This window comes from Xyrauchen texanus, chromosome 34 (genome assembly GCF_025860055.1).
Source record: "Xyrauchen texanus isolate HMW12.3.18 chromosome 34, RBS_HiC_50CHRs, whole genome shotgun sequence".
Lineage (NCBI taxonomy): Eukaryota > Metazoa > Chordata > Actinopteri > Cypriniformes > Catostomidae > Xyrauchen > Xyrauchen texanus.
Window position 1 is genome coordinate 18,410,487 of NC_068309.1, and position 20,430 is coordinate 18,430,916.

The 20,430-nt window shown below is 34.8% G+C and overlaps 1 protein-coding gene across 2 annotated transcripts in view; it reads right to left on the minus strand.

The window, feature by feature from the left end:
• Window positions 1-483: 483 nt before the first annotated feature.
• nectin1a (nectin cell adhesion molecule 1a) overlaps window positions 484-20,430 on the minus strand; it is a 35,640-nt gene continuing 15,693 nt past the window's right edge. Inside the window, exons 2-8 of one of the 2 annotated variants that reach the window (XM_052104630.1) lie at window positions 19,486-19,857; window positions 16,832-17,131; window positions 16,440-16,557; window positions 15,600-15,751; window positions 8,410-8,557; window positions 6,265-6,331; window positions 484-2,130 (exon numbers count right to left, since the gene is read on the minus strand). In XM_052104630.1, coding sequence (XP_051960590.1) covers window positions 1,897-2,130; window positions 6,265-6,331; window positions 8,410-8,557; window positions 15,600-15,751; window positions 16,440-16,557; window positions 16,832-17,131; window positions 19,486-19,857 — 1,391 coding nt within the window. In that variant the 3' untranslated portion in view covers window positions 484-1,896. Of the gene's footprint in view, window positions 2,131-6,264; window positions 6,332-8,409; window positions 8,558-12,081; window positions 12,773-15,599; window positions 15,752-16,439; window positions 16,558-16,831; window positions 17,132-19,485; window positions 19,858-20,430 lie in introns of those variants that run through there. The other variant, XM_052104629.1, reaches the window with a different exon arrangement.

Here is a 20,430-nt window from a genome sequence, read left to right on the forward strand (position 1 = left end):
ACCCACACCAAAAACAAAAGATTGTTTGTTCTATTTTTCTTTCAAATAAATGCTCCATGTTTTGATATTTTGTTATCCAATGCAATGATAATAACTAGTAAAAGTGTGCTTACACTGATATACACATACAAATGGTAAATAATCTGAATTATGTGATTAGTGCAAATCAGTTGTGTAATCAGACTGAACCAACTGTTATCTGTCAAGTTATGTTCATGCCAGATGGCATGTAGTATGTCATATTCATAAAATCACATTGCATTATCAATTCATGCACAAAAGCAAGATGAAAAATAAATTATATAAAATTAGCATATGCCCTCATTATCAAAAATAAACAGAATGAACATATAAGTGAATATTTATTTATTAGTAGAAAAACAAAACTTCAAATATAATACATTTCAAAAACATTTTCACAGATTATAAACATTATCAGATGATATTAAAGGGATCATTCACCCAAAAATGAAAATTCTCTCATCATTTACTCAATTTCATGCAATCCCAGATGTGTATGACTTTCTTCTGATGAACACAAATGAAGATTTTAGAATAGTTCAGCTCTGTAGGTCCATACAATAAAAAAGAATTGTGGCCAGAACTTTGAAGCTCCAAAAATCACATAAAGGCAGCATAAAAGTAATCTATATGACTTCAGTGCTTAAATCAATGTATTCAGTAGCATTATAGGTGTGGGTGAGAAAAAAATCTATATTTAAGTCCTCTTTTTACTATAAATCTCCAATTTTACTTTCACATTCAAGTAATTTATAGTTAAAAAGGAACTGAAATATTGATCTGTCTCTCATCCAAAGTGATTGCATAGCTTCAGAAGACATATTAAACTACTAGAGTCATATGGATTACTTTTATGCTGCCTTTCATATGATATTTCTAGCTTGAAACGTCTGGTCATGATTCACTTGAATTTTGAGGACCTACAGAGCTGAAATATTCTTCTGAAAATCTTTGTTTGTGTTCAGCAGAAGAAACTAAATCATACACATCTGGGATGGCATGAAAGTGAATAGATGAGAGAATTTTCATTTGTGGGTGAACTATCCCTTTAATATCAGCTGGTCAAAGTTACAAAACACAAATATATCATGTAACCCATCAAATTTCTGTACACTGCCTTGTGCTCTATACACTATATAAATACTCTTTATGTACGTATTACAATTACAGATTATGGAAGTACCTGGTACCATTTTGCATGAATGTCACTAAGCATAATATAAACAGTAATAAAGGACAAATTACCATTCTAAATAAATATATTACCTGGAATTTGCTGGAGTACATATAAAAAAAAGTTCACATACTGTATATACATACAGCATTTACACCTTAAAGATGCAAAAAAAAATTATATATATAAACACATTTCACAGACAGATTTTTTTTTTTAAGTATTGGTCATAATCATGTCATTTTCAATATCTTAAGTTTCACTATTATGAAAACAGCAAACAGACAAGACCTGTTGAAAATTTCAAAGAATACTGAACAAATCCAGAATGACATAAAACAATAAGGGTAATGCATAACTTTACAGAAAACAATAAACAATACAGGCCTGCACTAGTAAATGGGATATAAAGATCAATGACTTCTTTGAGAAGATCAGAATCATATTTGTTGAGTACAACCAAAATCTACTCTGATGCTTCAATCTGTAATTATTTACATATTAAATCTAGGCAACATTATTAAAAAAAGAAAAAATGCATGCAAATCCAGTTATGCTTAGACAATTTTTTTTTTTTTAAGTTTGCAGATAGAACACAATATAAAAAATATGAAAAAAGAGAGAAATGGTTAAATATCAAAAGTACACAATCACCAAAGCAACTGAATAAAGAATGAAAAAGAGAGAGGTTACAGATTTATTCATACATACTGCTCTTTAGGAAAGGTGTATGAGGGGATGGGGCCAGGGGGAGTTGGGTAGGTAAATACAGCGGACTTGTTGCTATGTTGAGTGTATGGTTTTTGGGGCAGGAAGGTTAAAGGAGGTTGAATGGGCGGAGAGTGCTGTTCCAAATAATCCTCTTTGTTACATGCCAAACGGTAACTCACATAGTCGGCGGTGTTCGGGAGCTCTTCATAGAACCTCCCGGGGCTCTACAAGGTCAGACAGAGAGAAAAAGAGAATCAGTGTTGTGTATACTTGAGTTATTTGTAAATTATATTCACCCTTTACTATATTGAAAGCACTACAACTAAACATTATACCTTGTGAATTTCATTGTTTTTGTTTTTTAATATACAGTCATTTAAAATCAGATGACTGCAACATGCTCCAAAAACATTGGGACAGTTGAGTGTTTACCACTGTACATTTACATTTATGCATTTGGCAGACGCTTTTATCCAAAGCGACTTACAGTGCAATTATTACAGGGACAATCCCCCCGGAGCAACCGGGAGTTAAGTGCCTTGCTCAAGGACACAATGGTGGTGGCCGTGGGGTTCGAACCAGCGACCTTCTGATTAACAGTCCTGTGCTTTAGCCACTACGCCACCACCACTCCACTGTAAAAAAAAGTGGAATTTTCCCCCATTCGTCCATTATGTAGGTCTTCAGCTCTACAATTGTATGGGGTCTTCGTTGCCGTATTGTGCACTTTATAATGCACCAAACATTCTCAATTGGAGATGGTCAGGACTGCAGGCAGACCAGTCTAGCACCCGCACTCTCTGCTTATTCGGCCAGAATGAGGTTTGAAGTTGTCCTGCTGAAAATGCCAGGACGTCCCTGGAAAAAGCGGTGCTGGATGGCAGATTGTGCACTGTAGAGGGCGAAATGCCCAAAATCCTTCTCATTTGTCTTTGGGGAACATTGTTTTCAAAGTGCTGGCTTATTTGTTGAAGCGTCTATTGGCAAATTGACACGTCTCGAATGATCCTTGCTCTTGAAGGATTAGGCTGTTTTTGGTGCCTCATCTGTTTAAAATCTTTTGTGTCACATCGCCTTGTTATTTTAACTCATCAAATTGTTATTAACCCATCTCAAATTTTTTGGAGCATGTAGCAATTGTCTGATTTGAAATTACTGTAAATAAAACAATAAAAGGTAAAACATCATACAATGTGTAGTTTTAATGTTTTCAATTTAGCAAAGGGTAAATATAATATACGATTCACTCCTTTTTCTTTTTATTACCATTTTTCATACTGTCCCAACTTTTTTGGAATTAGGGTTGCAGCGAAGTTTAGGGTAGGTATATGCACAGGTTCTTAAAGTCAGAGTTATTGTTAATGGTAACACTTTACAATTTGGTTGCATTTTTTAACATTAGTTAATGCAGTAGTTAGTTAACATGAACTAACTATAAACAAAACTTGGTAACACGTTAAAATAATGCATTATGTATCATGAACTATCAATTAACAATATATTTTTACAGCATTTATTAATATTTGTCAGTGTTAGGTATTAAAATACAATTGTTTATTTATTATTGTTTATTTATTAATTTATTAATGTTAACTAATGTTGGTAACTAATGTTAACAAATGGAACATTACTGTAAAGTGTTACTAAACTATTTACAGCATTTATTAATCTTGGTTAATTTTCATTATACTACTAACATATTTCTTAACATTGAAAGGTGTATATGTTAACATTACTTAATGCATTAGCTAACCCGAACTAACACTGCACAACACTCTTTTACAGCATTTATTAATCTTGGTTAATCTTATTTAAGATACATACTACTAACACATTTCTTAACATTGAAAGGTGTATATGATAAAATTCATCATGTGAACTAATAATGAACCTTACCAGTTGACAGCATTTATTCATCTTTGTTAATGTGAAGTTATCTACTAATATAAAGTATGCTGCATAGGTCACCATAGGTTTGCTCATTTCAATTGAGAGATAAAGGTAAATAGGTAAACAGATTTGGCACCTTTTGTAATGAAAAAAATATATATATCTGCTGGCTAACATATGTAATGTAAAAAAATAGATGTAAAAAGAGACACATAGCCTACATTAGCTCTTAACACATATGCACTGCTCTTACACTTTAGCTTAGGACGATGAACACAAGCGGAGTGATACACTTGGTGAAGCCTCCTAGTGCTGACGGTGTCAGACCATCAGTGCACATGGAACATCTCTCGTCCAATCAGATTCGAGGACCAAAACTAAATGTTGTGTGTATATATATATAACGGCTCGGACCAGCCCTTCAAGATCTATAAAAAGCCCTGATCATCAGTGTTAGGTGTGAAAATATTAGCCAAAATCAACCTTTGCCCTTGAATTTCTGCTAAAACAATAATGACTCTTCCTAATTTATCTTTAATAAGTTTGAGACATTTGAATTGTAGATGTTTATTTATCAATATAATGACTCTCCTGCCCCTACTTCAGAATCAGAATCAGCTTCATTGCCAAGTATGCTTGCACATACAAGGAATTTGTCTTGGTGACAGGAGCTTCCAGTGCACAGCAATACAAAATGCAATACAAAAACAGCAAGACAAAAAAACTAAAAAAAACTAAACATATATTATATATATATATATATATATATATATATATATATTGCATGTCAAATAATGTAATTATAAAGACCACATTCTCTAATATTCTCACATTTTTCAAAAAAAAAAACAGAAAAAAGAAAAATGTGCGCATTAACCCCACGCACGTCAGCGCCAACAGTCCATCCTTCTAAACTCAAAAATTCCACGTACGCCTACGAGAGTCCCCATGACAACTTAGCCGTAGGATTCCTCAAGACCAGTGCTTCAATACAAATTGTGTGAGACAGAATTACACAACAAAAAAAGTCTATAAAACAAACTAACTATTACACAAAACAAACTCCAGCTGCTAGACAAAACCACAAAAACAGAAGAAAAAGGCGGCCAGCTTCCTCTGACAGTCAAGAGAATTTTCAGTGAGCCAGGTTTACTAAACAGCAGTATGAAAGTCACTAAATGGCTTACTCACTCCAATGTTTTTATGAAGGACAGTGTTTGCTGTGGGTATGTAAATTCTTTATGTCCATTCTTAGTATCTATTCTCAATTTGTTCCCAAACGAATTGCAAATCCACCTTGGTTGCTAACAGATTAGCAGCTAAACCCCTCTCTGATAACTCCATATAATCAATCCATTTCTCGATGTCCACCATTCTTGTAACCAACTCAGTGAATTCTGACTCCATGGCTGTAATTGATCAACGTATTACAGCAAGGTCCTCCAAGTCCGCTACGACCTTCGTCAGCATCCCGACATGCTGGACAGTTGACACTGAATTTCTCCAGCCGCACTGTCCAAACTGAGTCCCTGGTCTGCTACCCTGTCTAGGGTATCAGCTTGAGCATGTAAGTGTCTTTTTATATCTCCAGAGCCCAAGGATTTGGAATTCTTTGACATATTGTCTTCATAGAAAAGTTAAGAATCAGGGTGTATCTCACCGCTTTATGACACAAATAGTAATAAAACTAGAAAAGTGCACAGAGCTCACCCTTCACACGTCCGACCCTCGCATGGCGCCATTGGAACACCAATTTGGTACATTTTGTCCCATATTAAATAAATTAGCATTAAACAAGACTAATAAACACTGTGAAGACAATTAATTTTTACATGGTAAGTTAACATTAACTAATGCATTAAGTAATGTTTGGACAATTTTTAATGTTTTAAGAAATTGATTATTATTGGCCTTCTTATAAATTAACATTAACCAAGATTAAACACTGTAAAGAGGTGTTGTTTCTGACTAGTTCACATTAGCTAATACACCATGTAATGATAATAAATGTGCTAGTATATATAGATACATTCTTACTAACCAAGATTAATAAATGCTGTAAAGAAGTCTTGTTCATTGTAGTTAACTAATGTATTAACTAATGTTAACAAATGCAACCTCGTTGTAAAGTGTTACCGCTAAAGCATACATTATGAATACAAAATGAAAATACCTAAATAATCACTTTGTGTTATCAGAGGTATTAGGACTTAAAGACATCAAAAGAAAGTCATTTGTGTTTGGAACAACATGACAGTGATGAAATGATGAATTCCCCTGTATCTTCACCAGTAGGAGGTGCTCTCTGTTAGTTCATTGTTATGTTCTAGTTCAGGTTTTTTATTAAAGCCTCAGTACCTCTATTCAGGTTGGCTGCCAGACTACTTTGCATTAGTGCATCTTTTCGTCTGATACAATGCCCAGAGTTCGTATTGGTGGTTTTGTGGGCTGACTGAGTGCTCTCTTACCTGGAAGTCATCAGCTGTCTTCTTTTTTGAGGAGGAAGTCTTTTTGTGGACTGGGGTAGAACTATCCCTGTAATAATAGAGAGGAAGATATAGAGGGTCTTAACAAAACACAATGCATAAAACAGCTACAGGGCAATACATTTTGCTTTATGCCCCAAAATGTTTGTTAATGGGGTCTTAACATAAAAATAAAAAAAAGTATTAATTGGCTAGTTATGTGATCTCAACATGGCAGTCACCATGAGGCAGCCTAGCTCAATGTAAAACAAAACAGCTTTTATTAGGAAATGTCCACACTTATGGGTTTTTATTCGCACTGATTTTGCTCAATTTACACCTCTCATCTACACTGGAGTTTATGTTTACTCCACTGAAAAAGAGAAAAGACTTTCAAAAGCACTCTCCATAACCACGTACTGTACTTTGGACCACAATGGATGTAAGAAACTGAAAATGGAGGTTTCAAAATGTGGGCAAGGCCTAAGACTACTCATATGACTGAAGTCTTCATCGTATGTGAGTGTACATGATTTGAACTTTTCATTTATTTTAGGGGTAAAACCCCTTTTTAATCCTTAAATGCATGGTAATTCTCACAAACACTGTTACATATTAGGGTCTTTAGTGACCCGGCACTAATATCTATCACAAATGGATGTACAAATTGCGCAGATAATCTACATTTAAAAAAATATTTTTTAGAAAATTCGAAATTAAAATATATTTTAATATATTTTGATGTTTTATTTTTCATAAATTAAAAAGATAATGCAACAAAACAGGACAAACCTAGAACAGGATTCATTATTTTCACTGAAATTTCATGAGATGCAACTGGCTGTTCAAACACATATTGAGCTGCACACAACACATAATCTACACATGTGCAACTTATGTGTATCTTATGTGTATTAAATCAAGCACTTGTTGAGTCTAAATAGATGCACAACATTCTTTCAGTAGTACACACAAATGACAATAGTCATATCATACTTGCTATAAGTTTACTTCGATGTTGTTTCTTCATCAAATAGCAACGCCAAATGTAAATCAAGTCAATCACTGAAACAACAGCACCACCTTGAGTGAGAAATAACATGTTTATTATCATGTTTGTGTATACGCTTATAAAATAATGATAATTCACCATTGTTGATAGTTCATTGTTGCACAGAAAGTCAACATAATAAAGTATTTATTTGTATGAATATAGTACTCATTTCTCTTGTAATACACAAAGAAATATATATCCTGTGATAGTAAATTTAAATAGATATGATATAATTATATTAAAAAAAAATGTGTGGGAGTGCTAAAAAAAGAAGAAGAAAAACCTACTCTTACATACCTCGGGTCTCTAGAGACCCTATACACTTTTGGTACTTAAACCATTATTATTATTTTATTTTTTATATTATTATTTTTTTTGTTGCTGATATTTTGGTATTTTTTGTGTGTCACACTATTTATAAGAGATTGATTGAGGAATACTAAAGAGGTGTGGGCACAACTCCAAATAATGTATGAGGTACAGGGGGTGGAATGAGGTTCCGGTGTCTAAAGACCCGCTGTATGTGTTTAAGTGTTAATGAGGAAAAGATACTGAGAGCACCATTAAACATTTCCTTAACTGTGCTATTCATTTCAGGAACTGAAAGTTGTATATATGGCATTTTTCATGTGACTTGCTGTACTGTACGTATATAATTGATTCCGGGCCTCTGGCAATACATATGGCACTGAAGAGTTAAAATGTGAATCAGTGACTTGAAATGAGAGTATCTGTAGAACATTCATTCATATTAAACTGGTAAACTTAAGCATAGTTATAACTCATAAGCTTAGCTTACTCATTGTTGTCATCATTGTCTGAAGTTATTAAATGGGAGTGTACGATTGATTAAAAAACACAGGATGTCCACTTCCAAGACTTTAAATGTGACCTTATGTTATGTTAAAAATTTTGATGACATGAAATGTATGTATAAAAATGGGACTAAGATATATAAAGCTACGCATCGTGCTAACTTACAGATGAATACCCCTTTAGCTGACATTATAAAGGCTTCATTAGTAAAGTCCCAGGCTGATATTTGAAAAGGGATCCTAATGAGTATATCATTTTTAATGGAGTTGAGTACTTACGAGCCATTGTCCGACCCTGCGTGCTTGTGCTGCTGCTGTTTGTTGACCAAGTATATTGTGCCTGCAATACTGAGTATGATGCCCAGGGCAATCACCCATCCAAGGACACCCATCACCCTGTCTGCGGAACTCAATGGCAGGGGATTTTCTGCAGGGAAAATAAAGGTGGCATCTTCTGGCCAATTTCACCATATACAACACATACTGTAACTCATTCTGACTTCTTTGTAACACTTTACAATAAGGTTCTATTAGTTAAGATTAATTAAATGCATAGCTCTCCCAAAATTATAAATACATTTGTTATTTACTCATCCTTATGTTGTTCCAAAACAGTATAATTTTGTTCTTCCATGGAGCACAATAGGAGATGTTAGGTCAAATGAAAGCCTCAGTCACCATTCACTTCATTCTATGGAGAAAAAAAAAAATTCAATGAAAGTGAATGGTGACTGAGGCTGTTATTCTGCCAAACATCTACTTTTGTGTTTCATGGAAGAAAGAAAGTCATAAAATATACTATTGTTCACAGTTAGTTTACATTTTTTATGTTAAAATGTGTTGATGAACATTATCCAAGATTATACATGCTTTAAAATATTGTTCATTGTTAGTTAAAGTTAAGGGAATATTCCGGATTCAATACAAGTTAACCTCAATCAACAGCATTTGGGGAATAATATTGCCCCTCCTTCTCTCTCTCAAAAAAAAAGAAGCAAAATCTGGTTTACAGTGAGGCACTTACAATGGAAGGGAATGGGGGCCAATCTGTAAACATACAAATTCTCACTGTTTCAAAAGTATAGATGCAAGACATAAACAATATGCATGTTAAATGCTTATTAACCTTTTCTGTGTAAAGTTCTTGATAATTTTACAACTTTGTTGCCATGACGAAGTAATGCGGTTAACCCTAAAACAATTATGAGTTTTAGCAGAAGAATTAATGTAAGTGCTTTTATAAAATTATAAGATTCACATTTCTGCCTTTAAACCTTCCAAATATTGGCCCCATTCACTACCATTGTAAGTGCCTCAAGAAAAGTATGGACAAGCTGATATAATTGTTTATGGTAATCAACATTATGTCACAAATGCTTTCGACTGAGCTTAACTTGTATTGAACCCGGAACATTCCTTTAACTATTGCATCAACTAATGCAACAAACTTATTGTAAAGTGTTTCCAACTTTATAATACTTATTAATATATTAATACCTATTAATATCACATTTTATTATAATATTAAAAGCCTCCTGCAGATTTATGACATGCCTCTGAAACATATCTTCTAATGTATGTTTTTGCTATAAAAGTAATGATAATAGTTTTTTTATCTTTTGTATGGCCCAAGTCCTATTGCTTGGCGCTGGTGAGAAAGAAAGCCCACATCCGCCTCACATTAGCATGCATGCCCTTCTTTTGTACAAACTCATACCAGCAAACGGGGCTGCTATGAAAGTTATTCATGCAAGCTTTCCCTTAGGTCATTGTGTACATAAAACAACAATGTCAACGGCAACCAATGAAAAGGGGATTGTGTCTTGGGGTACTCTAATGGCTGTAAAAGAGATGTTAATGGCATAAAGTTTGTACTCGGTACAGACAATAGCCAGCCTCAAACCAAGTGACCCAAACCGCAAAGAACATCCAACCTCAAAATGACCTCTTTAGTTACTCTGCTTGGAAAGTGGAACTTCTTAATGTATTCCCCATAACCATATCAGAAGCAAAATATATCTCGTAAAACATATTAGAAAACTCCAGCAGTGAGTTGTGCAGGGATACCGCGGAGAATAGCATGAAGCCTTGTAAATAGCAATTGTGTTTTTATTATATTTCAGCCAAAGATTCACAAGATTTACTGGCAATCAGTACAAATCACAAAATAACAGCAGAGAACAAACTTTGTACATCTGAGTATGTTTGTCTTGGCAGCATAATAATGATACACAGAATAAAGTACACACAAGAATTTTTCTTAATAAATTAAGCAACATTTTATAAACCATGTAGAAGCATCAATTCACAGAGCAATTGAATGAGCAAATGAAAAGAAAGTTATAAATAAAAATATAATAAACTATATATATACATATATATATATATATATATATATATATATATATATATATATATATATATATATATATATATATATATATATATATATGTATATATGTGTGTTAAACTATAATAAAATTAACAGAGAAAAACTTTGATGTTGACTCGGCAAAAACTTTCAAAATCATTTTCAAAATTTGAAGGTTTTTACATTCTTACGCCCTAACCCTCAGGAAGCTATTTCCAGTACTGAAATTGTATCTCCTATCTACTTGAATGGGGAAAGACCGAAATCTCAAAAAAGGTTGGTTTAGATTACGATCAAAGAACATATTTCAAATCAGCAATAAAATCTGTCAACACTAGAATCATAAATTATGCTTCTTTATCTCAGATTAGGATAAAAAAAATAAAAAAATAAAAATCCGGGTTGTACTGTACATATAGCTAATGTGCATGCACGTTCTTGAGTTAATTGACAGGCATTGTCTCTATCTAAAAGGTGATTGGATCTTTTACCTGTCTCTGCTAAATAATTTCTTCCCTAACCCGGATGGATGGATAGATGGAGGGATGGACGGACAGATGGAGAGATGGATGGATGGATGGATGGAGGGATGGATGGATGGGATTTTGAATGTATGAGTAAGTCTATGAGATTTTTCTGACATTTGATCGTCCGCTGTGCGAAAAATGTAAGACCAATCAGTTAGAAAAGATATAGCATAAAAATTCAGAACAGCCTGAAGGTCTGTGAAAAATTTGGTGGATGTAGCTAAAAGCTGTAGGAGGAATTTTGGCCTTGGTTAAGGGATTTTGAAAAACTCTTAACTATATCTGTATAATAAAAAAAAAAATGTTGGCTTTTGTCAAATAAAACAAACAAAAACACAAAAACTAACTTTTACAATTGGCATCAAACATTGTTTTTAATATATTATAACACATGTTATAAGCACAAGAGTAAATTATTTAGCTTATCACAACCTGAAAAAGACAGCGGAATATTCAACCAGTTTTTTTGCCATAAAACATTTTTCCATACATACATAAAGATAAATAAAGAACCATTTCAATGCAATTACTGTATATAGTACAACATATTATGTTATCTCATATAACTTTGAAAAACAGCTTTGACATAAATGTTAACACTAAGTATTGCAGCCACTGAGGTCCAGTACGCAGTAAATTGGTATTCTTGGTGGTATTTGAATATGCATGGCTGACCCTGTGCAGGAAATTACAGTTTCTTGAGGTAAATATTTTATTTAGCTCTACAGTAGCCTATGTGTTTCCAGGTTTGCTATATTTAAGTCCTGTGATAACAGTAGCCAGCAAGTCACTATTCTGTTTCAACAACTAAACAAAACAATATCTGACACAGCAACAGGCAACACTTTCATTTATCTTGAACAAAATTGTATCCACAGTGCAAGACTTTCACAGTTTATGGGATAAAGTACGATTTAAAATAATTGCCCTTGTGTAAACACAGCAGCACATCTATTTTCTCAGTACTACGGCACCATCAAGATATCAACCCACATCCAGCTTATAAAAGCCTTTAATGTTTGTAAGCGGTCATTATCTCATGCAAAGTCAATCACATGGCCAATCATTTGTAAGTTCCCAACCATCCTTCATTAGTTTGGATTTCATGTCAACAATTCACATGATCAAATACAGTCAACTTCACTTGATTCCAAGTCCTGCTTTAAAAGGAGGGAGATGGCAAGGAATGAGTTTGAGGAGAAGGTGTAGAACAAGAAACATGCTAAGAAGCTCAAAGTCTTCAACTTCTACACATACCACTCTTCTTTGGAGATGACAGAGCCGTCCATTTGAGGAACCATGTCCACTGAGACTTCCACCTCCGATCCATAATCATAAATATAATTTGGCTCATTGAATCCATATCTCTTATGCTCCTCAAAAACCCCTGTGTGGTAGGCCTTTATTCTCTTGTCATGACAGCTGTGGAACCCCTGAACGTTTTCTCGTAATATACTGGAGCCTCTATAAAGTTCAAGCTTCTTCATCTCTTCATCTGAGTCATCAGAAAAGGTCAGGCTTTGAGAGGGATGCTGGGGCAGACTGCCAGCATTGCTGTAGCCATTCCCAAGGATTTGCTTCTTTGTACTGTAATCTCCTTTAAACATGCATCTCCGCCGATAGACAAACACTACCAGGAGTGTAATGGCTGCCAAAAGAACTGTGCCACACACAACAGCTCCACCAATGACAGTACTCACTTGATGTTGCCCCTGAAACATCTCACCTGGGTAACTAGGGAATTCTGGGTAAGGAAAGAGATGGGAGGGACAAAAGTTTGAGAGCTCCACTGAAAGAAAAGGCCAAATAGTGTACACTAGTGGTTCTCATCTGGTTTTGCTTCAGGATACAGATTTTACATCAAGTGGCAACACAAAACAGTACCAAAATTGCCTACTGTACATAAGTAAACAAAAATGTTTTTAAAATTAAAGGAAAATGAAAAATGTGCTTTTATTTACTCACACTAATGTTGCTCCAACCTGTATGACTTTCAATGTTCCATGGCACATAAAAAGTGAATTTGTAAATAGTCTTCATAAGTTTATTTGTCATATGATTAAAGTGAGTAGTGACTCTCAAATGCACAAATCAAATCATTATTAAAGTGAAATGAATTATGAAGGCATCATCAATAACATCAAACCTCAATAGAACTTTTTCACATGTTCGCAAAGAAGAACTCATCATAGTTGGTGACTTGAATGGCGGTGAATGGGAGACCACAGCTAATACAATTTTTACTTACCCGTTTGCTCCAACAGTAAAAGAAAAAAAAAAACAATTACCCTTTCACAGCTTTGCAAAAGAAGATGAAAATATAGAGCACTGGATAACATAAGTAGGAAGAGAGAAACAGGCCAAATTTTCTGTCACTCCCTCAGCAGCTGTGCTAAAAGCCTCATTGCATCTATGGTAACTGATTTCTTTAAAACGTATTTCAGGGTAATATAATACAACGTACGATGTTATAAATGACTGGGAATTTTTTTTTGAAGTATACATTTTTTTAAACGTTTTTAAGAAGGCAGAAACGTGTCCCGACAGGTCTGTGAAAAGGGTCTGTGATTCTCATTACGTCTCGTGACCAAACGTCATGAATCAAGAACCAGTGAGGTTTGCAGTTATCTATGTTGCCACCATATTTAATTTATGTATTTTATTATGTTGGCTTGACAAAGACAACATACTGTTCTTCTATTTAAGCTGATTAGGGTTTTTCCAAAATTCCTGAACCAAGACTGAAATTTCCAGTTTAACTGCTAAAGCTTTCAAGCTACATCCACCAAACATGGTACAGACCTTCAGACAGTTCTAACTCATGCTGTTGTTGTTGTTTTTTAACAACAAGATGCAAAAAACATTCACGTCTTCATTACAAGTTGTAAACTCGGAATTCCATGAAAGCTCCAACTTGACAGTCGTGATATAATTTTAGTATAGCCAGTGTTACTTGGAGTGCTTTCTTTGTTCTTAAACATTTTTCAATATAGAGATTTACTGCAGTATACATTTAATTTTGCAATATACTATATACATATAGAGGTAAATAAATGAATATATGTATGTAGTGATTACGTATTTTGCTGTCTGTCTCTGTGTTATAAACTATCAGGCTAGGCTTTGTCAATATAAAATCAAAGTATATACTAATGTATCTATTTGAGAGCTAATAACGACTTAAATTAAGTTACTTTTATCACACAGCATGTCTGTATGGCTTCAGAAGACTTGGAATATAATGGCTGAGTAATATCGATTACTTTTACTGTTGTTTTATGATGCGTGTGTGTTTTTTTGTTTGTTAGTTTTTTGAGCTTGACACATTGGAGTCACTATTCATTAAATAGAAATATTCATTAAATGGCCATTAAAATGCCTTCAATCAAATTCACCTTTTGTTCCACAGAAGAAATTCATAATGATTTCATGGTTTGGATCAGCATTTGGGTGAATAAATGACAGAATTGCATTTTTGGGTGAACAATTTCTTTAAACATTGAATTTTTATAAAATTCCCATTAATTGCGTAGGGAGAACAACATTTTCATGACATAGAAAAACAACTTGGCAATAGGAAAAAATTTAATTTTGTAAATACATAAACAGCAATATAAGTGTGATTTACAAGCTAAACTTATGGAAAAACACTGGGACAAATACTGTATTAGTATTTCCCACACTACCAAGTGACATTAATATCATATCACCAAAATATGTAAAACCCTTTGGTCTTCAACCTAATCAGAACTGACCAGTGACCCACCAGTTGAGAACCATTATATAGACCCTCTCCATTTAGTTTAGCAATATGAATTATTCCAGGAGAAATTTGAGGGTGTAGGGACAGGGAAGGGCTGTGTTCACTTTGTGCATTGAACATGGAATTTTTTCCTAGGTGTCGTCACTCAAGCAAAGAGACTGCCATGCTAAGAGAGCAGCACTTCAGGCAAGAAGCACCACATATACATGACCATGCACGTAAACATGCTTCTATAGACCACACCTTATGTTAACAGCATGCAATGAGAAAATTGCAAAAATAATAACATCACAGTTCAGGAGCAAGACAAAATCAACTTGCAGCCACATGCAAAGTGCTGCCCCACTGTATCAAAAACACCCAAAGAGCAAAGATCTAAACACAGTTTCAGGCACTGAGATCAAAATATATTACACAAGAATACAAATTCTGTCAATATTCACTCACCCTCATTTTGTCTCAAACCTGTATGACTTACTTTCTTCCATGAACACAAAAGGAAATATTAAGCAGAATGTTATTGTCACCATTTACTTTCATTGCATCTTTTTTCCATATAATGAAAGTGAATGGTGACTGAAACATATTGTCTAACATCTTTTGAGTTGTCTGGAAATAAAGTCTTGCAAGTTTGAGGGTGAGTTATTGATGACAGAATTTCCATTGTTGTGTGAAATATTTCTTTAAATGATGTTTCAGAGGCAGCCAATAGTGAGACTAGAGCTGATTGGTGTAAGAGGAAAAATTCACTAAAAGATTCACATGCACAAGTCGCATGCATTCAGTTCAGAGGGAAGTTGCTACATACCTGTGACGGTGACCTCAATGGATGCAGATCCTGTCCCAATGGTGTTGGAGGCATCACAAATGTACGTGCCAGCAATGTCATAGGTAACAGGTTCTTTGAACATCAACACGTCATCTCGAACCTCCACTGTAGTCGGCAGAGAACCATTCAAGCTAGAGAGAAAAAATACTGATCAGGTCTTGAATAAAGTTTTACTCAAATTAACAAACAACAGACAGATGCCCAAAGACCCAAAGGTATTCAGTATTTTAAAGGAATGTCCCAGGTTCAATAAAAGTTAAGTTATATCAATTTCGACTTGTCACTCAATTTGTAAAAGCAAGCAAAGTAATGCAATTATAATTGAAGTCTAAGGGGCAAGGCATTGTACCTAAATAAACATTAAAATTCACACTGTTCTGAAAGTATAGCCACATGACACCTTTTAATATGAGACTAGAGTGATAAAATTGCTTCCTAAGTTATATCCAAAATTTCAACTACTGTACTGGACATTTTTTCAGAGTTGTATCCATTGCAATGTATTAATGTGATAGTTGAAAATACCCAAACATGAAAATTCTATCATGTTCAAATTCTATCCTTATGTTTTTCCAAACCAGTATGACTTTCTTCCATGGAACACAAAGCAAGATGTTAGGCAGAATGTTAGCCTCATTCACCATTCACTTTCATTGAACAGAAAGATTTGAAATGAAAGTGAATCGTGAAAATGATAATAGAAGTTTCAATATTGGATGACCTTTCCTTTTAACTGAGCATTCTTCATAATGATATATATCTTTATATGATACTGCAGATAGCAAAGAATTCAAATGCTTGTTATTTACATAGACTTACTATCTCCACTGAAACAAAGAGATTGGTGGGTTGGCATCAGCCAGGCAAGTGAGCTGAACGTTTTCTCTGTTCAAATACCAATTCCCATCAAAACCCTCTATTACCACCTCTGGTTCATCTGAAGAGAAGAAACAGTGCAACAGTTTTATCCAAAGCAACTTCCAGGGATTGTTAGTGCCTTGCTTTACCAGTTGAGCTACAGAAACATTATTAAGCATCTATTTCCCTAAATGGTCAGTTGTGTGGATTGCCTCTATGAGCATTCTGGAAAAGGGATGCTACTAGTAATGAAGTTTGTGTATAGGAAATTCTATTTGAACTATTATAGGCTTTGCAGTTCCTTTAAAGATTCAGTAAAACATTTATAACAATTGTTAAGCATGGCTTCTTACACTGAATGTTGAGCATTACACTTTCTGTGAATTGTTCGTCATTATATGTGCAGACGCAGGTGAGCGGCTGTTGGTGTATTTCTCGACTGGGAACCACCAAGTAATCGCTGCGTACTGTGACGGTCCCATCAAGGTTGCGGATCTCCTGGGTGTTGGATTCTCCATCCAATTCAGTTTCCCATGTGATCACACTGGGGGGCTTCCCATTGGCTGAAACGCATGTGGCAACAGTCATTTTCAGGTCTTTGGATCCCGCAACTATAGAGGGCGTGGAAAGACTCATCTGGATCATAGGGCGAGCTGCAGGAACAAATACAAAGGCTTAGCACATATGCACATATTTCATGCAATGCAGAAAACCACTGGATTATGGTAAGATTCTGTGTCATGTTATGTTTTACAATCTGTTCAGCTTAGTACTTAGTGTTTTTGTTTTTCATTAGGAAATGTAATACACTACATTATAATCAGTTTGCTGGAAACATCATTGTGACACAGGCCTCATTATGATTCAATCATCACTTGGAAAATTACAAAATATGCAGAGAAATAATTCTAGAGTAAAATGTCCATCACAATTTTTTTTTTGTCAAAATTTTCTGCAACATAACCTTGGCTCCGAATAATTTATTTTCAAAATGTTGTCAAGAAATAAGTTGTCTTCCATTCCAACTTTTGCAAGATCATATTTTATTTTTTTAGCTTTTTCACTAAATTCCTGGAGTTCTACAAATTTTACTTATCATGCACAATACTGGTGTGCATATTATTTTGAACAAATAAAACTGATGTTTAAGTCAATCCATTGGTTGTCCACATTTGAAAAGGAAAGTTTATGATCAGCGTTACATAGATTTAAATCCATCGATCCATGTCCGCTTAGATGTACCTCCAGTTTCAAAGCTCATGTTGAGAGTAATCAGATGATTGGGATTTTTCTATTAATCACTAAAGCTTAATCACAGAGGCATTAGTGTTGCACTGGTTTTATGTAACCATTTTTATTGTGTCTTTTAAACTCTCTAAATAATTTCCTTATTTTAAGAGCCTTAAACATATTTAACGGTAATGTAATAGTTCAGCCAAAAAAAAAAATTCCATTATTTCTCAGTCAGTGCATTTACATGCATTAAACAAAAGATTGATTTCAGTCAGAATAAACCATAATTCATTATTTAAAAACGTCATTGTGGAGAAAGGGCGTGGTCGAGCGCCCATCTGGAGAGAGAGAAAGCAGTAAGGAGTTCCACCTGAGACGAATTTCTACTAATTTCCGTTTATGTGTTTACAGTGAGAGACGGTGGAGCTATAAGACGACCCAGTCCACAGAGACAGGAGAGAGAGAGAGTTGCACACCAGAGACTGTGTTTCCCACAGTATAGAGTGTTGTGCTGAAAAGCTGACTTGTCTTACCTTTTATGCTGCAAAGCAGACTTTTGGTTTTTGAGTGTGAAGCTGAAAATCGATTACTATTATTTTGATAAATACAATTCTAACTCATGTGGACTGTGCAAACCGGCTTCCGCTTCCTCCTTATCTATCATACAATGAAACTTGTCACACGCATGTACAGTAAATGCTTTTCGTATATCCAGTCCCATTTTTGTGAAGTCGGACTCACAAACCTAGATAATGCAATTGTAGCTTGGCTTTGTCCAGCATTTATATACGTTAATCTGACCACAATTGCTTTTGTCGTTGTGCTCATTCTCCAAATGTCAGAGGTGACATTTGTATTTGTATTCCTCAGCTAACGTCCTTCATTCATATATTTAATTATCCATTGTGTCATGTTAACTTGGATAGACAGATATAGACTGTAGCTCGACACCGCAAAAACTCACTTTAGCTTGATTATAATTGCACATGTAAATGAAACAAACCAAATGGTTTGAATTGTAAACCAGACTCACAAGGTTCATTCAAAAGAACTGGCTCAAAAGAACCGTTCGTTCACAGATCAGACTGATCTGGTTCTCAAATTCAATTCAGTATGGACTATTTATATACAGTGTGTTTTTTAGAGCATAATACACATGGTCACAATGAACTGTTGTAGCATGGAAAAGACCTGTCTGAAGCCATTTTTGGATTTGTCTGATCAATGTTTTAAGGATATTTAAGCACTTAAATAAAAGAAGATACATACCAAATTCAAACATCCTTGATGAAACACTTGCAGAGTTCTGACAGTGTATTGTCAAAGTTTCATTAGGTCTGGACTTTGTGTTTAGAAGATATATGTTGATAAGTCAAAATGGGCCACGCCCACATTTTTTATTGGCATGTAACTGAAGCGTTTTGATGGAACAAAATAATTTTGAGATTTTTTTTCAGGAGGGTCTGTAGATTATTTATACAACATTTTGTGAGAATTAGACAAACCGCCTAAGAGAAGTTTGAAAAAATAGTAGTTCAAAATTTCTTTTAATTCCAAAACCAGAAAAAAAAAAACAGCATTTGGGTTTGGAATAAAATGATGGGAAGTAAATAATGACAATAATTTTCACTTTTGGGTGAATGATTCCTTAAATGTACTTATTCAGCAGCACATAAGACCTCCTTTGTTTTCATTGAGTGTTTGTGGTTGTGGCATTTGTGGTCTGGGAACCTTGCTGTACATTTAGTTCTAGGAGGAAAGAGCAATTACATACCGTAAAGAGTGAGATTGACCATGTTCTCCCTGTTGCCTGCTGGGAAGGTTGTGTACTCGCAGATATAGGTAGATTCATCAGACAGTCTTAGTTTGTTAAAGACTATGGTGGTGTCCTCCAGAGAAGGCGTGCGCTGGTGAACAGCAGGGTTTTTGAAGCGCACACGCTCTTTGAAGGGTGGCAGCACTGACACACCCAGGGCAGGATTGGCGATGGCCACATTTTGCTTGATGCCATTTACTAATTTCTGCCATGTGACCTGGGAGATCTTTACAGGTGGGTTGCTGTTGACAAACTGACAGCTTAGCTCTACCTGTGAGCCCACAAATCCTGACTTACTGCTGTCCATCTGGACCATCTGACCATGAACACCTGGCAATGGAAAGATAAACAGTCAGGGTTTTATTACTCGAGTGGCAAAAACATAAGTGTCATTGTATATTTATATGTGAGTGTGGCAGGGTGGAGGGCGGCGCCGGGTCGTGATTCTGCACACCTGGCCCCTAATCAGGCTAATCAAGCCTGGCTGACTGGAAGCTGGAGTGTGAAAGAGAGAGAAATTTACGGACAGATGTCCGACACCTTTGTGTATTTGTTTTTTTGGTTATGTTTCTATATTCTCAAGCCAGATCTTGCCTCCTCCTTTTCCATTTAATCCCTTTACAGTGAGCTGCATTCTTGAACATGGATGTACAGATGTCTGGTGTCAACAAACAAATCTTGAGCAATAGAACATGCTATATTAGAACAAAACTAAAACCTAACCTTCTGAATTCTTCTTTTAATGTGGTAAAAATGTGTATATTTATTGTCTAATCAACAGCATAAAGATTTGGATCATAATTACAAAAATATCTATTAAACATTTTCATTGTTACTGCCTAAGAAACAAAGACACATTTAATTGAATACAAGTTGCCCTAACATTAGGGTAAGTTGTCACAC